The sequence below is a fragment of the Labeo rohita genome, chromosome 3 (genome assembly GCF_022985175.1).
Source record: "Labeo rohita strain BAU-BD-2019 chromosome 3, IGBB_LRoh.1.0, whole genome shotgun sequence".
Lineage (NCBI taxonomy): Eukaryota > Metazoa > Chordata > Actinopteri > Cypriniformes > Cyprinidae > Labeo > Labeo rohita.
In genome coordinates, this window is record NC_066871.1 from 45,876,049 (window position 1) to 45,897,975 (window position 21,927).

General features: G+C 36.6%; 2 protein-coding genes and 1 long non-coding RNA gene across 3 annotated transcripts in view; 2 read left to right on the plus strand and 1 right to left on the minus strand.

Annotated features, from left to right (window-relative positions):
* Window positions 1-125: 125 nt before the first annotated feature.
* polr2f (RNA polymerase II, I and III subunit F) lies at window positions 126-2,641 on the plus strand. The gene is made up of 5 exons (XM_051101595.1): window positions 126-284; window positions 544-613; window positions 1,096-1,226; window positions 1,888-1,959; window positions 2,275-2,641. Exons 1-5 carry the CDS (start codon window positions 265-267, stop codon window positions 2,363-2,365), a joined length of 384 nt encoding a protein of 127 aa, XP_050957552.1. The 5' UTR covers window positions 126-264; the 3' UTR covers window positions 2,366-2,641.
* A 3,632-nt stretch (window positions 2,642-6,273) lies between these two features.
* On the minus strand, window positions 6,274-13,164 carry sox10 (SRY-box transcription factor 10). Its single transcript, XM_051101584.1, has 4 exons — window positions 13,046-13,164; window positions 10,207-10,871; window positions 8,777-9,039; window positions 6,274-8,629 (listed from the first exon to the last, which is right to left on the minus strand). The coding sequence occupies exons 2-4, from the start codon at window positions 10,644-10,646 to the stop codon at window positions 7,881-7,883; spliced, it is 1,452 nt and encodes a 483-aa protein (XP_050957541.1). The 5' UTR covers window positions 10,647-10,871; window positions 13,046-13,164; the 3' UTR covers window positions 6,274-7,880.
* A 1,917-nt stretch (window positions 13,165-15,081) lies between these two features.
* Window positions 15,082-21,927, plus strand: part of LOC127158513 (uncharacterized) — a 34,316-nt gene continuing 27,470 nt past the window's right edge. Inside the window, exon 1 of the long non-coding RNA XR_007826173.1 lies at window positions 15,082-15,232. This is a non-coding gene — a long non-coding RNA (uncharacterized LOC127158513). The remainder of the gene's footprint in view (window positions 15,233-21,927) is intronic.

Below are 21,927 nucleotides of genomic sequence, written 5' to 3' on the forward strand. Positions count from 1 at the left end.
GCCTGTACATGCTTTAATATATTCTGTAAAAATATTCGTTGGTTTTATTTATTTACTTACGTACGTACGTGCGTGCGTTTGCTTGGGGAACGTCAGTGTTTGGTACTCCTGTTTGTGTACGGACTGTGAAAACTGCAGCACCACCGGAAGTTCATTCCATGCTTCGAATCGTCCTGCGGTTTGTTCGCCGCGAGACTCCACAATAAACTGGAATTATCTACGAATTTAAAAAATAACTAGTTTTTCCAGCACAACACACTAATAATGTCTGACAACGAAGACAAGTGAGTTTAGATCGCGTCTGTTATTTATGTCTTTATGAGATGTGTACTGTCGTTTAAAGTTTGTGAGTGTGAAAACAACACGATGAGATCATTAGAAATCTGCAGTACATTAAATGAACTATAATATATATAACCTATATATATATATATATACAGGTTTTTGCGATGTCTTGTCTGGATTTTACCTCATTAGATCGAGCGTATGTGTTTTGTTGGTTAATTTATTTATCTCAATTTTCTGTGTTTTATTGTTGCTCAGTTTTGATGACGGAGATTTCGATGATGTTGAAGATGAAGAACCTCTGGATGATCTGGAGAACGTGGAAGATGTAAGAACACTGTTCTCTGACCAGCGATCATTGATTAATATAGATCAGAAAGTTTTTTCATTATATGAAGGCTGTTTTGACCAATAAGATTTGTTTACTTGCATTGCCACATTATGGAATGGATTATTCTTAGTGTTGTATTACATGTGTGTTGTATTGTTAATGAAAATAATGTAGTTTTTATAGTTTTTAAACTCAGAATCACAATCCCACTTGGAAGTGTGATAAATAAGTCCATTCAGAATTCTAACATTTGTTATTTTAATGCAGAAATTGTAGAATAAGACTGCAAAAGGTTAGTATTTCTAGTACAGATATTATAAATGATTTTCAATGTGATACCTATTAAGTATTTGCAGTGAAAGTAATTTAGTTTCTGTTGCATTTTAGCTCATAATCTCAATTACGGGTGGCTGTTGAAGTGGATCAGTGTCTGACTGTCCTGACTGTTGTATCTCTGTGTGTTGTGTGTGTTTGTGCAGGAGGATCAGGAGAACGTTCAGATCCTGCCGGCGGGTGAAGGACAGCAGGCCAATCAGAAGAGAATCACCACTCCTTACATGACCAAATACGAGCGTGCGCGTGTGCTGGGAACACGAGCGTTGCAGATTGCGTGAGTGACCTCTGACCCTTAAAACACAACATATACTTCAGTTTTCCCAACACATATTTCAGTGAAGTGTACAGCCGGATGCGTAGCCTTTAATAGTAATTTGATAGCGTGTGTGAATTACTTGTTCTGTCTCTTCTGTTTGTTTTTTGAGAAACTCAGTGGTTTGGTTCAGTGTCACCACCATATGATGCTGATGGTTTTACATAACACACTGTACACAAACCATACCGTACACAGCAGTATTATTTTAGCATTAATAATAAACTATTATAGTATTTATTGATATTTTGAGTTTTCATTTTCTTTCAGGTTTTGTTTTAGCAATTTCGTTGTGTGTTTTTCTCATTTGTATTAGTTTTTGAGATTAGTTTTCTTTTTTTTTTCCACATTGTTATTTTTTTTTAGTACTTATTTTCTAATTTACTTTTTTTTAATGTAATATTTACGTTTTATTTCAGTTAACAAAAATGTTTTAGAATAGTTTCAATTTCAAAGTTTTTTTTTAACCATAATACATTAGCACACATAAACACCAAGGCAGTTTCATTTGTATAGTGCTTTTTACAATACACATTGTTTTGAAGCAGCTTTATATTTGTGGCTTATTTGAATGCTCAAAATGCTGCATTAATCATCAGTGACATCACTTCCTGTGTGACAGGATGTGTGCGCCAGTGATGGTGGAGCTGGAAGGAGAGACGGATCCACTGCAGATCGCAATGAAAGAGCTCAAGTATGACAAAACACAGATTATTGCATTACTGATGTATTAAAGTTTTGATTAATTATTCATGATTAACATTGTAATTACAGATGGTGTCTTTTACTTCTTGTTTTTAGTTTACATTTAGATTATAGATTTAAATTATTTTAACATTTAATTATGTTTTATTTTTAAAATACCCTGTTTGAGAACCACTTCACAATATACAAACACATATTGGATCCCGTAGACTTCCACCATATGGACAAAAGCAGAATTTTCAGAATTTGTATTTTTGTGTGTGGTATGTGTTTTACTGTTGTTTTTTTTTTGTGTGTTGATCAGGAGTAGGAAGATCCCTATCATCATCCGTCGGTATCTGCCGGACGGCAGTTATGAGGACTGGGGCTGTGATGAGCTCATCATTACTGACTGAGAATCTCACACACACACACACATGTTCAGATCTGCATCAGATCTGTGTGTCACAGCAGTGTTTACAGCACAGATCTCTTGGCTTCTTCTCTGGCTTATAGTGTGGAACTTTGTTTCATCCAGCAGTTCATGTGTTTGTCCACAGGAGGGCAGCACAAACACATGATAAACACCCAGCGCAAACGAGGAAGAGTTCACCCTTATTATTTAATGTTCATTTTCAACATTCAATTTGTTTTATTCATGCAAAAATTAAACCTTTTTTTGTAGAAAACTATATATGCTGTGATCTTGTATTTTCATTGTTGTTGTAAAACAATGCAACATTATCAGTAGATTCACACTGAATGTGTTTAATAGTTTATAGTTTAAGCTAAATTTATAAAGTAGCTGTTCATTACCACAAAATAAAATGTACATTTAATTAAAAGCTGTTTTTATTAAAAGGGTTAATATTTATAATGAATTGTTTTATTTCTGAATAATAGTAATATTTTTTTTATGAATAATACTAATATGAATGGTTAAAGAAAACATCAAAAAAAAGTATATATATTGTATAATAGTCGGGCTATTGTATAATTACTCTTGATGCAGTTATAAAATAAAGCTGTAAGCCCTAAGAAGCCATGGTTTACAGTTAATTTATAACAGCTAAAGGGCATTTAGGCATGATGCAATTTAGCTGTTATAAATTCACTGTAAACCATGGCTTCATGGGGCTTATTGCTTTTATAAAACGCTTGTTCCATATACGTAATAATTAGGTTTCACAAAATAAAACATAGTAAATAAAGTAATAATATTAATAAAAACATTTTTCTTCCGCCGCCAAACAATGTAGTTCCTCAGAAACAGTTGTGATTGCCGATTTTAACAAAGGTGTATGTTTGTAGAGTAATTTACAACAGCTTCAAACGCGGCTCAGCCAATAAGAATCAAAGACCGGAAATATCCGTTTTATAATATTTTTCCTAAAGTAAGTCTGACACATTGTTTTCAAAAAATACAAAACGACACTATTTCAAACTGGCATATGATGATATTTATACAGAGGAATAAAAATATTAGCATCGCCTAACGGCTGATAAATTGCGCGCCATGAAAAGCGTTTTGCGGAATTTCATTCGAATTTATCAGTGACGACAATCCATTTCTGCTTGACTGATGCAGCAGTGGGATTTAAATGTAAGTGTTCATTCTTTGCGTTTTTAAAACTGCCTGGATCTTGTCTAGTTTCTAATTTGAAAATACTTACATATAGCCTATGGATGAACAACTGTTGATTCTTGTGATTGACTTGCAAAGTCCGTAAATTGTGGGTGCATCCGAAATAGCATACTGAGTAAGTATGAGTAATTAGCGACCGTTAGGAAAGTATGTTAGATAGTCTACAGTATGAATATGCAAATCTTGGTAGGCCTAACTGATTACATGTAATCTGGATTACTTAATCATATTCCCAAAAATAAGTACTTGTAAATTACGTAAATAATATTTTAAAATACTCGTAATCAGACAGTTACCATTTTATGGATTACATGATAACATTATTTACACAATAGCAGTAAATTCAGAATTCATTGATTCTTCTACTGCTCACTGCTTATATACGGTCAGAAAATCTTTGTTTTGTAGACATTCACACAAAGATCAGTCATTATTCAGTTGACGACACAGCATTTGACCACTGATTTACAAAAATCATTTCTGGTTTAAGAAGTGTTTCAACATTGCATCATTTTATTTGGATTATCACTCCATTTAACCATGTATTTCTATGTCTTTGGAAAACTTTTGTTTTTCAAACACATTGAAATGCACAAATTCACAAACTTTTTTTGTCATCTCATCCTCTTGTCCCTAATATTTTACTTGAAGAACTGAGATTTTACAATTAATATTTTAATAATTAAGTATCACATTAGCATGTCCATTGGTTCTCTGACCTTAGTTATGGTCACATGACACTCAGGTAAACAAATATAATAAAAATTTTTAGGGTTTTTAAAAATATTTTAAAACAATTTATTTTAATGTATTTTTTTATGATTTAATTATTTATTAGTTTTACATAACTCATAAACCCCCTGCAGTTCCTTCACAAACACCAGTTTAGGAAACCTTGATGTAATATAATGTTTAATGCACTTCATGTTGTTAATAACAACAAATGGAATACATTTTCTTTCTTTTTGTATTTTTATGTCAATATGGTACAATATTATTCTATTTAAATCAATGTGATAAATGAGTTAGATTTAAAGTATATTAGTCATGGTGGATAGTAAGGAAGCCTGTAAATTTGGATGCACCTTTTGTTTGCTGTAAAGTGTCTGACTCTACTCCAGCTGCATCTGAAATCACAAATTTCCCTACTATCCATCATTTTCTTCTCCAAAGAGTGGGTGCGGCCATGTATAAATGTTGTGTGTCCTGCTTCCAGTCTCATTGATCCAGCTATTTTTATCTGTACAAAATAGCTTGTTTAGCTGCTTGATATTGCAAATTGGTGTCTTACCATATTATTTTTATGCATTATCTTAATTATGAACACACATAAGATGGTAGTGCAAATAGTTTTACCATTTACTTCATGTTGTTATTCTTCTCGTTATTTCCCTATAGCAGCTAAAGAACCGGAAGTTTCACCCATAGGCTTACTTTTGCATTAAAAAAGGTGCATATTGTAGACGTACAAAAAAGGAATGTGTTATAATATATTTCCATATTCCCAGTACCTGAAAAAGAGATAAGCTTCTACTTCTGGCAAGATTGTGAAATGTGCATAAAATGGACACTTTATCCTGTGAGGCCACAGGAGTGGATTTATGAATGGCAGTGACAACACAGCTGATGCTGGTAGGTCACATGATAATGACAACATGGTGAATGTATTATATTCATACTACACAGATTCTTACTTAGCGGTCATGAAAAGTACTACTACTAAGTACAACTAGTTTGTGAAATTGTATGCAGTCTTCAACAATAAACATAAACAGTATATGCTTTATTATGCATGAACTCAATGTGCTGCATGTTTCATTTTCAATCCACATCAAGTCTAAAAAGGTGAGCCAATATACAGTATATACAGCACAGTATTCAGTAAATAGTATGTCCAGATTCACTTATGAACACACATTCGCAGTGCCAAATGGTAAATGAATTTTATCCTCATGACTCATGAGATCACAGGCAGAAGCAGAAACTTAAACATATTTTCAGATTCTGGTTTGCACACACTGTCTCCATCTTTCTGTCTCTCTGTGTCATGCACACTGTTTAGGAATGTCCAAATCCTGTTGCAGTGAGACCTGCAGTGTGTGTGCGTGTGTGTGTGTCTTTGTATCCAGTGAAACTGCAGGCCAGACCCCCTCCCTCCCTTCGCTCAGCCGGAGCTGAATGAGTCTCTTTGTTTAACCAAAGTATCACACAGATGATTAAATCAGGGGAATTAGAAATCAGCCTCAACTCTCAGCACACACACATGCACACATGCAGGGTAGCATTCACACACACAGTATTAATGCAGAAGTATTTAAGATGTGTGCTGTCATGATATTGGTTTCAGCCAATCAGAATGAACCTACACGCTTATAAAACCACTGCAATTGTTTAGAATGGAATAATAGCATAGTGCATGTATGCATGTACACATACTTAGTATGCACTATATTGCTGTCACATGACTTCATTGTGTTGCATATTATGGAAATATATCAAGTCAAGCAAACTGCTTTATTATATACAGCATGCAGTTTGGCATATGTCTTAAATGCAGAAAAGTCATATATTGCAACAGGCTACTGTATTCTGCTGAAATACATGGTCAACAACTGTAGTATAGATAATAAATAAACCATAAAACATTATTGAACTATGTTCTGAAGAAGTTATTAATTCAATCTTTCAACTTCAAAATAACTTTAGTACTTGTTTCTTTGTGAAGTTGTGAATTTTCTACATGTATTATATCATTATAATAATGATAAGTAATAGCCTACTGTTGTAGTGTGCTAATCTGAACGTAGTCAATAATTCATTGAGTAGTAAATACGTGGCATTTAAGCTAACGTGATTTGTCGTGTTCGTACAGGTGGCGAACGTGAACATCAAATATAATGAATATTCAGGTAAGTGTAAAGAAGAGGACGAGTTTGTACAGACTGCAGCTTTATTTAAAGTGAGGGAAGTTAGTCACTGCTCTCTTCTATTTACACTGATAAAGAAAAACAACAACACTTTTACCCACCACAAAATTACACAAAGTTTCCAACATCAGGAAGAAAAACGCTACTGATAAAAAAAACGAACAAAAACAACAAATATAAATAATATTCTGTAATATATAACAAGAAAGCTGTTTGTTTGCCGTTTCGGAATAATACTAATAAAGAGGGCGAAAACTATAAAAGTACCAAAGGGAAAAACGTCAAATAACTAAATAAAGTTTACAGTAACAGACTGTCTTTAACGAAATAATACCGCAATGTTTTATTTCTCGTTAAAAATCTTGAACCGGGCAATGTTCTGAAACGGACATTATTTCCACAAAATACAAAACGCGGGTATTACATTGTCACGTGGGCATACAAATATTCCTATAGGCTGATAAAGTTCGCGCCCTGAAAATAGATCCGCGTGATTTAATTCGAATTTTTCAGCGATGACGAACAGTAGCCGATGGACTGAGGCACTAGCGGTGTTATCTAAAAAAGATCATTTATAAACCGGAAACTCGTAATTAGGCTAATTCCGATGTGACGGAAACATTGCATTACAGTACTCCGCCTGTGTGGTTGGAGTAATAGGTAAAAACGCGTAATTATCGCGTCCTGGCACTGATATTTACACACGCTGAAAGTCATAAAACACAAATGTCATTAACAAACACTAGACAGTGGTGAAGACTTTTCAGTGTAGTTATGGCAACACAAATAACAAGAGTAACAACAATAGAAAAGATTACAACAAGAAAAACACATCATTATTTGTTGATAAAAACAATATGGCCTTATTTTGGTTAATAAAAGGAGATTATTCATTCATACAAATAAAAAACACATGGATGTACAGATAATAGCATCAGGTGTAAGTTTGTTTGTGTGTATGTATAGCCTATTTGAGTGAAGTTGAAGTTTTTGAGCGGGGCGATGTGTGGTTTAGGTGTTACTGCAAAACCAAACAAGAGTTCAGAAACTGCACCAAGCTTTGTTGAATTTTTGTAATGTTTTGGTCTCAGAACTTTGGTAAAATGTCTCATTAAGGACCACTGGTGTCAAATTTCTGCCTCCTTCATTTCATCTAACATTGAGTGAATTTGTGACGGGTTGTGAAGGTTTCATCAGCCTGAGGCACGTGAGAATAGGTTCCCTGCAGATCTCCACACACACAAGTTTCTCTCAGATTTCCGTCTGTGTAGATTGTGGTGCAGGTGAGCGTTTGTCATGATTTTCAGTCACACTTTAATTGGACCCTTCAGCGACTGGATATGAAAACAGAACATCACATCACGGTCGAGATAAGGTGGTGTATACGGGCTGCTCCCAGTGCGTCGGGCTGTGCGACTGCGGCACGGAGCCAGGATCTGGAATGGCGGTGTACAAGGGCCTCTGCGAAGGGCCCATGTAGGAGAAGGCGGAGTAGAGGCCAGAAGTCTGGCTAGAGTGGGCGTAGTATGAGCCCGACGCCTGGTGTTCGGCGTATTCGGCGAACTGGGCTCGGGACGCCAGCGAGGGGAAGGCGGCACTGTAGTGTGGCAGGTATGTTACATGTGACCCACCCGCCGCAGCCGCTGCATCACTGGAGAAGTGCGTCTCACTTTTAATCTGCGTTTTCCCACCATCCGATCCCAAGTGCTGCTGGGACGGCAGCTGCTGCTTGGAAAGCCAGGCGGTGGAATGACCACTAGCAGCCGCCAATGCGCTGGAGATGCCGTAAGTGTATGGAGAAGCCGAAGACCCAGCACTTGTGCCACTCGACGACTGCGGGTGCCCATTGGGTGGCAGGTACTGGTCAAACTCATTCACGTCGAACGGCTCCATGTTGGCCATCACATCATGGCTAATCTCGCCAATGTCCACATTTCCGAAATCAATGTGCGGTTTTCCGCTGGCAGATGAGGAGGCGGAGCTTCCGTCTGCTCCCACCCCCAAACTGCTCCTGGAGGCTCCGCCCTCACGCTTCCCCTCACCAGATTTACCACCCTGCAGTTCTGTTTTAGGAGTGGTAGGGGGCGTCGGAGGGCTGTGACTCTGACCTGAAGGAACAAATGGATGCATTTTAGAGGAAAAAGTTTATGTTAATGCATTCTTGATTAAACACTGTAAATGCCTTTTCTGCCACTTTTGATCAGTTTAATGCGTTCTTGATGAATAAAATGACCCCCACGGGGAGTGTAACTCACCTGTAGCGTGAGGATGGTGTCCATCGCCCAATGGCGATCCCGCGGCCCCACCGTGTGCCACCTCCAGGTGCAGGCTTTTGTAATGAGACTGGCTGTGACTGACCTCACCCTCAGAGTGGGCGTCGGCCTCAGAGTTGGATCCCGGTTTGCCGTTTTTGCGTCGACGTGGCTGGTACTTGTATTCGGGGTAATCTTTCTTATGCTGCTTTCTCAAACGCTCTGCTTCCTCGATAAACGGCCTCTTATCAGTCTCGTTCAGCAGCCTGAAACACACATATGCAAAAAAAGATTATCTTTTGCACAATATATCATGAAAAAAAACATGAATACGTTATAAAATAGCAGAAAATTTAATAGTGAAATGCTCAACAAATGTGACACATAACAGTTCTTCTTGTTCGGTTTTAATATTAAAGTGTTTAAAATGTGTGTACTACAGATTTCTCTTTACCTTTATTTAGTCTATGTAAAAAAACAAGCGTTGAATAAACTTTAATGACATCTGAGATTATTGAACTGGTAAAAACTGAAACTGGCTCAAGTTTCTCCTCTGAGAGTTTAACATGAGCAGACGATCAGTTTGTGTGTCTGATATTCCAGCTGGTGTCTGAACAACCTCTGCGGTTTGATTCTCCACCTGTTATGCTGTCATCTGTAGAGCGAGACGCTTTCTTTCAGAAACTGCATCCATAAATACAGCAGAACTCATGAAAATAAACTATTTTAGAAAAATACACTCCATAATAGCTGAAGCTGGCCTTCCAGCTCAGGTTAATAGTGCTGTTTACGGACTGTGGCCTGTGTATGTGTGTGTTTGTGCTCTTTTCCACAGCAGCTCCTAAAGGGATTTGTCCCTCTAATCTGGCATGTTGAAGGAATGATTATTCTGAGCTAAAGCCCCTGAGAAACTCAAAGCCAGAGGCCGAGTTAACAGCACCACCAAAACAGTGTGCAGTTAATGTCAGGCTGACAGTGAGTTGTGGCCATCAGATCAACAGCAGAACCTAAGAGAGCTATTAAACTGCAGCATCAATTATTAACTGATAGAATTACAGTAATGAATTGATGGTGGCATGTCTTGAGTGGTTTATTAAGGGATTGAGAATGTGCAGATGGACTTTCAATTTGGGCGCCTTGATTTTATGGAGATGCATCGTTTTTTTCTGCTTATTTGGCTGCTAATTATTAATAATTACTATTCTTTTTTTTTCTTCGTATGTATCTTTTAATGATTTTTTTAATTATGTTTATGTAAAACATTAGTGGAAATCAAATGTACTATATAAATAAACCTGCCTTTGGAATACAGAAAATATTAATTCAGTACCATATATATCAAAATACCATGATACTAATATCACTGCACCATGGTGGCGCCACAGCATCTTTTATAAGGGATACATAGGTAAAACGTTACTGTTTGCGCTCACCTCCAGAGCTTTCCAAGTGTTTTACTGAGCTCGGCGTTATGCAGGTGCGGATATTGATCCGCCAGTTTCCTGCGCGCGGCCTGCGCCCACACCATGAACGCGTTCATCGGCCGCTTGACGTGTGGTTTGCTCTTACTGCCCGAATTCACGCGTACGGGCATGGGCACGAGAGTCCAGTCGTAACCGTTGAGCACCTGACTGACCGCCTCACGGATGCCGATGGGGAAACGGTCGTCGTCATCGTCGGACTTCACCGAGACCCCGGCGGAAACGCCGGACGCATCATCACCGACGCCCGGCATCTGAGACGCCTGACCAGGAAGAGGGGAGTCCGCCCCGCCGGGAGCACCGGACGAGTGACCGGGGGACATGGAATGGCCGTCGTCCGAGACCCCCGGACTCATTTCCACCTCTGACATACTGTGCTCCTCCGCCGACATAGGTGCTTTCGCTCTGCGGCCTCAGGTGTCTTCGATAGGTCTACTTGTTCTCACAAGATTTTTTTTTTTTAATTCACTAATTGTCACTTTCTCTAAAACAGTTGCCAATGCTGTTAAATAGTTATATTAGTTCCTCCAAAGGAATTTTAAAATGCTTATTTTACACGATCTCCGTTCTTTCAGAATGAATCCATCCGCCGTCTATATATAGATATTCTGAAAAACCTGCAAAATACAAACAAAGGTATTTTTATTTTTATTATCATAGGTTGTCATGCTATGTTTACATGTTTTTGTAAAGTATTTCTTTTCAATGTGTAATAAAATGAATATGGAGCTGTAATGGGATATAACCGCACAACCTCTTTGCTGTTCATAACCCAGCACTCATGCGCCTCATGAACAAGATAAACCTGTTCAGGAAAAACTGCTACAAACACTGAGGCTTTGACTTTATTTAGAATTCGTCTTTTTTCCAGCAATCATACGGTGGCGTCAGTTCGCCTCAGTGTGTGTGTGTTATTTTAGCTTCACTTCTGCTAACAAGCTACTGTTGAAGGTTTGGCGGTTTGTTCAAGCTCCCGGGAGAGAAAGTGCTGGAATAATACCGGCTTCATTCCGCCCCGCTGCTGGATAAACACGGAGCGGCGCTGCTGTGGGCAGCTGAATTACACAGTGTTTGTTGGTGAAAGCACAAGCGACGACTTATAACCAGCAGAAAAATACAGCGAGTCATAGCAGTGTGTTTCTGAAAAGTCAAGCAAGCAGCGAAATTAATATACGTGCGACCTTTATGATAAATTATTTATTTTGCATCTTCTGACTGAAGATCAATCAGACAACCAGCTTTTCTCTTAAATTATGAAATGAACACAACAGATAGTGTTGTATATACGATGAAAAACTCTAGAGATGCGACTTGTCACGCAGAGCTGAACTTGAATTACTGTTGTCAGAGCGGATCGAATCTCAGCCGAATACAAGAACAACAAACCATCCGACACCAGTATTAATTAAGATCAGGCTAAGGTGACTCTACTTCTGTGCTAATATTAAATCAATAATCACATTTGTTAGGCTCACGGGAATACAAACTTTTAATGATTTGTGTCCGATTGACTTGTGTGTTAAGTACTAGTTTATTTGGGACAAAAATAGCCTATAATGCACCTCATGAGACTTAATAATTTGTTTTTAGTAGGCTAACACAGGTATCGGCCAATTTCTTTAAGTAATTGCGCCTTTGGGTTTACTCTATTTTCCGTTCAACTCATTTAAAGAAACAGTTTTGAGAGAACTTAGGAACTTTGTTCATTTATTTAAATAAATCACAACTCTTTACTTTGCTCATTTTTTGTCCGCCACTGTTAGCTTTTTTGTTCGAATTTGATTTCGTTCATTTTTGGCTAGATTATTTCGGCATATTCTTGACAAGGTTCACACAGTACAGTAGGGCGGATCATTACGCCTGGTTTGGCAATAATTTGCCCCTAATTCACTCATGCCAAAACGCCACTCTCCTAAATGGAACAATCACATTCAAATATAACCAGACATTTAAAAGACGTGCTCAGATTTGACCAAAATTAGATTAAAACTTTCACTAATGAGATACTTTTGATTGGATCTCCTGTGCAAGTTTGGTGTTTTTATCAGAATATCGGAGAGTGAAACGTGTTTTCTTTCTTTTAAAAGGAATGTGACAGACTTAACATATTATATGTTTTTGTACTTTACATTTTTCTCTTTTTATAATAATAGCAAGAGATACATAAATCTGATGGTTTTGTAGAAATAGCATTTGCTCAATTTTGCGCGAGTAAAACATTTTTGAGGACTATAGCAAATATATTGGCTGTTTTTTAAAAGCTCTTAAATAGTTATTAATAATAGCTTCAACAACATCATGTACATGGATTCAAATACTTCACATCAAAGTATTCAAACTAGCTATACTTTTTGTCAAATGATCGAAGTGTGTCACATTATTTCGTCAAACACTGATTAAGCAACTTTTCCCATTAAGACAGATTAACCCAACACGTCTCTGATTTACACATTCACGCAAATCTCGAAATTTATACCTCGTGACACGAACTTCGTTTTAAAGTTTCGTGCTCAAAAATTTGAGCGCTGCAGTATTTTAAACAGTTAATCCAGAAAGAAAGAACTTTTTACAATTGCACCCTTGTTACCAAAGCTCAAACCACAAAAGAGAAACCCCGAATTCACATTTAAATAAACAGACGTAGAGAAATAAAGTCAAAGCAGGACACATGTATTATTAACAATACTGATACTAATTTCTCCGTTTAGCGGTTTCTCGATACATTGCATTGCCGTATATTCCCACACAGAGTAAGTGATAGAGAGAGAGGTAATAATGTCAAGCGTCTTACTGCACTGAAGCAGGTCGCCCGCCCAGCGCGAGAGTCCGTCGGTTCAGCCCCCTCGCTCGCGCTCTGAATGCCTGCTCTGTGTCGCGCGCCGGGGCTTAAAGAGCCTCGTTGTGTGAGGAGCGAGAAAAAAAAATCAATTCGTGGAAAAAAATCTCTTAAAGGAGCAGCAGAGGCCCGGAAGGTCGCACTCTGATTGGCTGCCGGATTTCGCCCTGAAGTATCTCAGCGGAGGGCGGTGATTTCTGCTCCAAGTCAATGACAGTAATATTTGGCCTCTTAGTGTCTAATCACACTTTTATTTGTGAGTTTAAAAAATGTAATACATTTATTCACATATTTGGATCTTTATGTTGTTGATTTAGCTCTCAGTTATAAAGTTTTGGTGTAAAATTGTTTTATTACAAATAGTTATTGTCATATAGCATACGCTCTTAAAAATAAAGCTTCTTTATGGCATCAATGGTTCCATGAAGAATCTTTGAGATCCATGGAACATTGAAAAGTTCTTAGTCGTGGAAATATTTCTTTAAAACAGGCTACTAAGATGTTCTTCACAATATGCAGTAGCCTAATGGGTTCTTTTTAGAACTGTACTTTGGGAAACAAAAATAGTTGTAATGTGGCGTGACTGTGAAAACGCCCTTTATTTTGAAGAGTGCAATAATCCAAAATCTGTAGCTGGAATCTGGTTCATTTTAAAATCAAAACTTTGTTTATTTATGATCATTCAGACATACATGCAGTTTATTATCAGATATCTAATTTCTAAGACATGCAAAAGTTTGCAGTCAAAAATATCCATTTCTTTTGTAGCCTCTTCCAATATGAAACTGAGAACAGGGATAGTTGATCTGATGAAAAAAATACAGTGGGTTGATGAAAAGCGAACAATTAATTAAAGCTGATAATTAAATAAGCCACAAAACGTCAAATTAAAATAAATAATTAGAAAATAAAAGCGACCTTAATAAAAAAAATATTTACTGTTTATTAAATAATTCATGTTATATGTCATGTGACCATTAACTGGCAGAGAACCGTCAACGTGCGAATGTGCTTTAATTTTTTAAAATATTAACGTATTTTATTTTGGCGCCATTTTGCTCGGCTGACAAAAAAAAGTCTGTGAATGTCTACAATATAAGAATGCGAATTTGTCAAATTGGCTATACTGCTGTGACGTTTGTAATTTTATAATGCAGTTTTATGGTTCTGTCAGACATGTGACTTTCACAGGTGGTCGCTGGTTCCTCATTAGGGTCACGGGGGTTTTGGGGTGTTCTTTTAACTGTTTCCGATCACACTGGCGCGTTGTTGGCCTGCTTGTGCCGCGGGGTGAATCAGAGGAGCCCTTCCACCCCACCGAGCGCCATCGGACCTGTCAGCAGCTCCGGCAGCGCGACTCTGCGCACCTGCTGTGCGCAATAACGTCCTTTTTCTTACTGGAGCGCGTGCGGAATAGCCGGTCTGTGAGTTTAAATTCATCTAGGCTATTCAGTATAATAGGCTACTTATTAGCTGATTTTAAAACTTAGATTTATGCACGGGACGGTGTGCGCACTTGCAGGCCTGCAGTCGTGACCCGCTCAGCGCTGGAATGAACTCCTTCAGCATCGTGTCGTGCTACGTGTTAGTGTCATAATTGCATCACATAAACACACAGAGAGCGCATTTAACGCGTTTAAACAGAAAATATAGAAAGCCGAGAAGAGACGGGCCAAACGCACACAAACACGCGCGCTGTTCTGGTCAACAATAACCTCTTGTATTTCCATCTCGCGACGCCCCCCCTCCACCCAAGCCAAAAATCATTGCCTTTTTCATTATCCATGAATGTTGACTCTGATAAGGGGATCCTGACCATGAGAACATCTCTCTGTCTCGGTCTCCGGCGCTCTTTGCGTCCTTTGTTTTATCTCAGGTGAATTGTAATCATGTGATCAAACGAACACCCCCCTTCCATTACCCTCTTAAATGAAAAAATGAGGAACAAAAAGCAGTTCTGTGTATATAAAAAAAGAAAAGAAAAGAGAAAAGACAAGCGTCTCTCCCTTTAGAGCGTCCTTTTCCCCGTGTCGCTTCAAACGTACACATATAGAGGAAAAGCGCAGCCCCGTGTCTCTGTCTCTCGGCGGTATGGATGTACGCGGGAATCATGCGGATCTGAGGCCTGCTGCACACTTTGATGTGAGTTTCTCCCGGTTGCTCTTAGGGAAGTTGGGAATGGCAGGGAAGCGAGGAGAAAACTCCGTATGGTGGAATATAGCTGTGCGTGTCACCTTGTCATTTAAAACATAGCCTAAACATAAAGTACAGACCTTTTCATGGGATCATCATGCAGTTGTTTTGATGTGTGTTGAAGTGAGGTGTAGCTCTTGAACTCCGTTACTTTGGCTGTTTGTAGCTTCTTGCAGAATTGTCATTTTTGATGATCGGGATTCTGATTTTCCTTTACGGCGTGCTTGTTCTGCCTTAACGTTTTTGAGCATTGATAAATTGTACTGTAAATTAATTTGGGCTGTTGTCGATTGTTTATTTTTATTTTAGTTTGCATTTTCATAGATGATCAGTGATACTGTATTAGACATTTGTTCTCAGCAACGGTTTCCGTTTTTTATGAAAAGACTGTTTTTAAATAAGACACATTTTATAATAATGACAATAATGATACAAATAATAATAAGGTAATTCATTGCGATAGTTCAGAAATTATTAGTATTTTTTACATTCTATAATTCGAATTTAATATTTTAGCTGAAATAAGTTAAACCCGCAGGTGCGCGGGATGTTCGTCTTTACCTGGACTAATTAATAAATAATTAACACGCGCCTTTGTCTTGCTTGCAGTTGAAATCTTTCAGAATTACAGCAAAATATTGTCAAAATGATTTTCATCTGTTACCATGTATAAGATCAGAATTATCCTGTTTGTTATTCCATTTAAAAACTTGCTAAATATCGAATATAATAACAATTGTTAAAAACTATTATTTACATATAAACCAGCTATTATTGTTATTATTATTATTATTATGTTGTTGTTGTTGTTGTTGTTTTTGTTGTTAATTCGTCGTTCTTGTTTTGTAAAGATTGTTGTATCTGTGTGGTTTTCATTTTCTGAACGACTCTCAATGACGCATTTAAATGTAAAATAAAGTTTAAAATTTAAAATCAAAGTTTAAAATTAAAATTTGACGCGCTTAAAATTAATTTGAAATGAATTTGTTTAAACCTTTTTTAACGTTTATAAAACTTTAAAATAAGTGTGATTTTTGAAGCAGGATATTGTCGAAAAAGCTCTCTTATTTATTGTTAACTCGACCGTATTCGTGTGATATAATAATGTAACGTTTTAGTATCAATTCGCATAAATTAAATCCGTTAAAATTGAGAGCCGGTGACTCATTTAGACTTATTAACTAAACTAATTCATGATTGATATTGATCCAAACGCGATGAAAACATTATCTGTGCTGCAATTAAAACGTGTCTGTCAGCGTTTCTTTAAATTACAGTTTTGACCGAACAAGCTGCAAACTAAATCGAATTATTTATCCGTCTAGTGGATTATTGTTCATTCTGTTGGAAACTGATGTTTTCAGCAAATCTCAAACATTGCTGGCTGTTATTTGGTTCTCTGCACAGTTTAATTGGATAATGAGTGTGTGTGTGTGGTGGTATGAGTGTGTGTGTTTGTATGAATATGTGTGTTTTAGTGCAGTCATGCAGCATGTGACAGTGATGCTGGTGCTGGTTGCCATTGGATATGGCTGCTGAGATGTGCAGGGGTCAAAAGGTCAATATGAGGACATGCATGTCTCATGACCGACTGATGGCTGGCCTTCACACACACACACACACACACACACACACACCTGATGGCATGGGCTCTGCATGTGTGCCAGTTTCTGGCCTGACAGGAAGTGGAGTGAACAAAAGATGCGAGTGGGCGGAGTTTTATCATTTTTCCTCTGAGAACGAAAGGTTTTGCCCTTTTGTCTGCTTTAGTAATGACGGCTGGGGAATTCCTGCGTGCGGCAGGAAAGGTCAGACGTTGCTGGAATGATCTCATGCATCCAGGGTTTGGGCTTCTCGTGTTGTTTTCCTGGCTAAACGAGGTGGAACTGGTGAAAATCCCAGCAGAGTTGAGTTCCTGTGGGCGGAGCATCGGCTTCACCTGCACGAGAACGTCACGCCCCAGTGAGACTCACCTGTGTGATACTTTACTCTCTGAGAAACGACTCTAGCACACAAACACACGTTTACTGAACACTTTACTTCATCTTTAATATTTGCTACATTTCAGAGACTTTCAAATTTTATTTCTGTGTTGGAGTATGTGTTCAGTTCAGGCTTTATTAAACATCACTGGTAACACTTTATTTTAAGGACCAGTTCTCACTATTAACATGCATATTACTAGCATGTTGTCTGTTTAGGCACATGTTCTGCGTGACCATATTTTAGATCCCATAATGCAACCCATGCCTAAACTTAACAATTACATTACTAACTATTAATAAGTCTTTGTTAATAGTTAGTTGTTACTGAGAATGAGATCTTAAAATTAAGCATGATCACAAAATGTTTTATTTATAATTTTATTTTCTTTTATATGCTTTTTAAATTTATATTACTAAATACATATTTTAAATATGTATATTTATTAATATTTATACGTATATGCTTAATATATATTTTTACTTTATGTTGTTTTCATTTCATATGTTATATGAAAATATCTTATGTATAAAACATTTATTTATTTATTTATTTATTTCTTTGTTTGTTCCTTAAGGTTTTTTATATTGCAGGCTTAATTAAAATCAGACATTTTATTATTTTTTTTTTATGTTGGCAAACAACTCTAAAAATGAATGTTTGCTTGTTTGTTTATTTGTTTGTTTATTTAGCAGGCTTAATGAAAACTCAGATGCTTTAAAATTAATTCTTTTGACAAACAGCTATAAAGAGGATTATTAATTAATTTATTAATTTATTTATAAATCAAAAATCAAATATTTTAAAATTTTTTATTTCTTTTGACAAACAGCTGAGAATAGAATAGAAGGAATAGAAGAGAATATATAGTTTTTAATTAATTCAATTAATTAATTTGTTTGTTTGTTTGTTTAGCAGGCTTAATCAAAAATCTTAAAAATGTGTCAAACAGCTATAAAGTGGAATATTTTATTTATTTATTTATTTATATGTTATATGAAATTATAGCTAAATAAAACATTTTTTATTTTGACAAACAGCTTTCTTTCTTTTAATATATTGCAGGCTTAATTAAAAATCAGATGTTTTAAAATTTATTTATTTATTTATTTATTTATTTATTTATTTATTCATTCATTCATTCATTTGAAATTATATCTAGTATGTAGAAAATATTTATTTATTTGTTTCTTTCTTATTTTTTTTTATATTGCATGCTTAATTAAAAATCAAATGTTTTAAAATATTTTTATTTTGACAAACAGCTGTAAAAAGGCATTTTTGTTTTTGTTTATTTAGCAGGCTTTTAAAAAAATATAAGATGTTTTTTATTTATTTATTTATTTATTTGCAGGCTTAATTATAAATCAAAAATCAAATGTTTTAAAATATTTTTTTCTTTTGACAAACATCTGAGAAGAGGATTTTAAGAGGTTTTATTCATTCATTCATTCATTCATTCATTCATTTATAAAGAGGAATATTTATTTATTTATTTGTTTGTTTATTGCAGGCTTAATTAAAAATCTGATGTTTTAAAATCATTTTTTTCTTATGACAAACTAATTATAGATATAGATGCATTCATCTACATCTAAATTTATATTCTATACTTTTCTAATTCATTCATAGTGTGTCTGTGGGTGTTTGTGAATCTGCACCTGTGCTCAGATCCTCCAGGTGTGGAAATTCTGTTAGAAAGAGCTGTGTGTGTGAGAGAGACAGGTGAGCAGTGAGATCAGTGTAGATCAGCACTCTGATACTTATTGACTCATTAAATGCATCTATAAAATACAGTCAGTGTAGGAATTTACATTTGCAGTGCATTTATTCAGATAAATTGATCCATTGAATAAAAATGTTTCAGATGTTATCTTGACTGTCGCATTTGAAACATGCACTTCTGTGACGCTCGCTTGAAACTGTAAGCATTGTGTAAAGCGCTGTACATTTCAACATGAATGGAAATGCATACATTAACTTTAATTCATCATTTGAGTGGAACAAGAAAATTTCTTCTCGTTTTTCCTCATCAATCCCCCATTCTGTACATTCTCCCACTCTCTGCTGAATATTAATGATTAAAGCTCATTAACATGTCATCATCTTCAGAGGGTTAATAAAGTCTGGGGGTCCGTGACCCCTGCTGACCCCCTCTCTCTCTATCTCTCTCGCTCTCCACCCATCTTTTAATAAATCGATGCAGCTGCGTAACGCTTAAATGGGTCCCCGTCTCGGGATGAATCCTGCTTTTGTGTCGTCTCTCTTTCTGCTGGTGGACGGGTGGCAGTGGTGTGGTGGGGGGCAAAATCTTGGACAGGATTCCTCTGCAGCTGGGGAAGAATGGACGGAGAGAGAGAGCATGAATGCTCCATTGTGTGCTCACTTCATATCTGCACCGACTGCCTCCGCCAAGAGTCCAGTTACCCCAATTGTGTTGGAGAAACATCTAAAGGAAGCTGATATGGGGTTTCAGAGGGTTTAATGGGGGTTCGGGGTGGAGGAGGGCGAGAGACAGAGAATTGCTTACCTGGTTTTCAGGTATGCGTAAATCCTTCCCAAGCTGAATCCCAGCTAACAGGGAACGTTCTCAAAACGTTCTGATAAGGTTCTCTCAAAGTTATGAACAAATGTTTTTCCTTGAACAGTTATAGTGTTTTTTTAAAGGATTAGTTCACTTTTAGAATAAGAATTTCTTGTCATCCAAGATGTTCATGTCTTTCACTCTTCAGTCGAAATGAAATGAAGGTTTTGAGAAAAACAGTCCAAGATTTTTCTCCATATAGTGGACTTCTATGGTAGACAGCGAGTTGAAGGTCCAAATTGCAGTTTCAATGCAGTTTCAAAGGACTCTACACAATCCCAGCCAAGGAATAAGGGTCTTATTTAACTAAATGATCTATCATTTTCTAAAACAAATTGTTATACTTTTTAACCACAAATGCTCATCTTGCACTACAGCTGTGCGTCTTTACGCATTACGTAATCACATTGGAAAGGTCACATGCAGTCAGTTCTTTGTCTGTGTACTTCGGTTCAGAAAGGTAGGGTAGGGAGAAAAACTCCATCTCATTTTCTCCTCCAATTTCAAACATTTCCGACGTTGTTTTACCTTTTTTTTTTGTAAAGGATGTTTGACTTTCTTTGCACATTTGCTTTGTAAACACTGGGTCGGAACTTCCACCTGCGTCATGTGTGTGATTATGTATGCGTGAAGTCAAGCTAGTGAAAGACTAGCATTTGTGTTTAAAAATATAAAAAGAGTTTATTTGCAAAAAATAGATAACTCAATTTTTATTTATTTTCAGAAATCAAGTTGTTGTTGTTGTTGTTGTTTTATCAATCAAACTGCACTTGGGTTATTTTGACTAAGTAATAATAACTTAAATTCAGGTAATTTACAAAATTAAAGTTCACTGAAAGTATTCTTTTTTATATTAAAATTTGTTTTATAGCAAAAGCAGATAACTCCACATTTTATGTTTCAGAGTTTAAAAACGCACTGAAGGATGTATCACGGGTTCGAGTTCGTCGAAATTATCCATGCTCCATCACTTTTACTCAGCTTTGACGAAACTCCTCTCAGCTGGCGCGTCTTTTTTTTAAAAAACTGGCAGCCTTGTCACCTGACCTGAATACAGCGCGCTGATTCGCTAAAATGGACTTATCGGCTTCTGTTCACAAATAACAAGGGCGCTTGTCGGCTTCTGCAGTAAAAGGTGAACTCGCGATTCCTTGAAAGTAGACAAAACCGGCCTTTTTGACAAAATGTGCATAGGGTTCATATTGCGCAGCACTTTTTTTTTTTTTAATGACCGGTCGTTTCACTAGATAAGACCCTTATTCCTCGCCTGAGATCGTGTAGAGCCCTTTGAAGCTTCACTGAATCTGCAATTTTTGACCTTCAACCTGTTGGCCACCATTAAAGATCCTGGACTGAAGAAAGACATGAACATCTTGGATAACATGGGGGTGAGTAAATTATCAGGATATTTTTTTAAATTCTGGGAGTGAACTGAATGTTCAGAGAACATTATGATTCAAATGTAACATTCTCTTAATGTGTTAGCAAAACTCTAAAATGGAAAAAAGGCAATTTTGAACATTCAGAGAACATTCAGAAATGACACTTTTATAACTTAAATGAGAAGTTCACTTCCAGAACAAACATTTACACATATTGTACTCACCCCCTTGTCATCCAAGATGTTCATGTCCTTTTTTTAGTCATAAAGAAATTTATGTTTTTCGAGGAAAACATTTTAGGAATGTGAAATTATATAGATCTTATATACTGTAGGGTATTATATAGCGAATCAGTCGTTTTATTTTCTAAAAAAAAAAATATATAGTTTATATTCTTTTAATAAGTGCTCGTCTTCTAGTTCTGTATGTACTCTGTGTAATCCGGTTCAAAATTGTTAGGGTAGGTCGAAAAACTCCCATCTCATTTTCTACTTCAACTTCAGTATTGTCCTAAATTGCTGCAGAAGTACCGACCCAGTGTTTACAAAGTGAACATGCAAAATCAAATTTTTACAAAAAAAGGTAAACAGCGATGTAGGATGATTTTGAATTTAGAGTAAAAATTAGATGAGAGTTTTTCGACATTCCCTAACTGTCTGGTTCACGCAGAGCTGGACTAGATTTGAGGTTAAAAA

Bases quoted from the DNA above. Each gene is read 5' to 3' on its own strand.
- polr2f (XM_051101595.1), top strand. From the start codon at position 265: ATGTCTGACAACGAAGACAA. The intron at 285-543 runs GTGAGTTTAGAT...ATTGTTGCTCAG, and splicing joins ATGTCTGACAACGAAGACAA to TTTTGATGACGGAGATTTCG. The intron at 1,960-2,274 runs GTATGACAAAAC...TGTGTTGATCAG, and splicing joins ATCGCAATGAAAGAGCTCAA to GAGTAGGAAGATCCCTATCA.
- sox10 (XM_051101584.1), bottom strand. From the start codon at position 10,646: ATGTCGGCGGAGGAGCACAGTATGTCAGAGGTGGAAATGAGTCCGGGG. The intron at 9,040-10,206 runs GTGAGCGCAAAC...TGTGTGTTTCAG, and splicing joins ACACTTGGAAAGCTCTGGAG to GCTGCTGAACGAGACTGATA. The intron at 8,630-8,776 runs GTGAGTTACACT...TTGTTCCTTCAG, and splicing joins ACACCATCCTCACGCTACAG to GTCAGAGTCACAGCCCTCCG.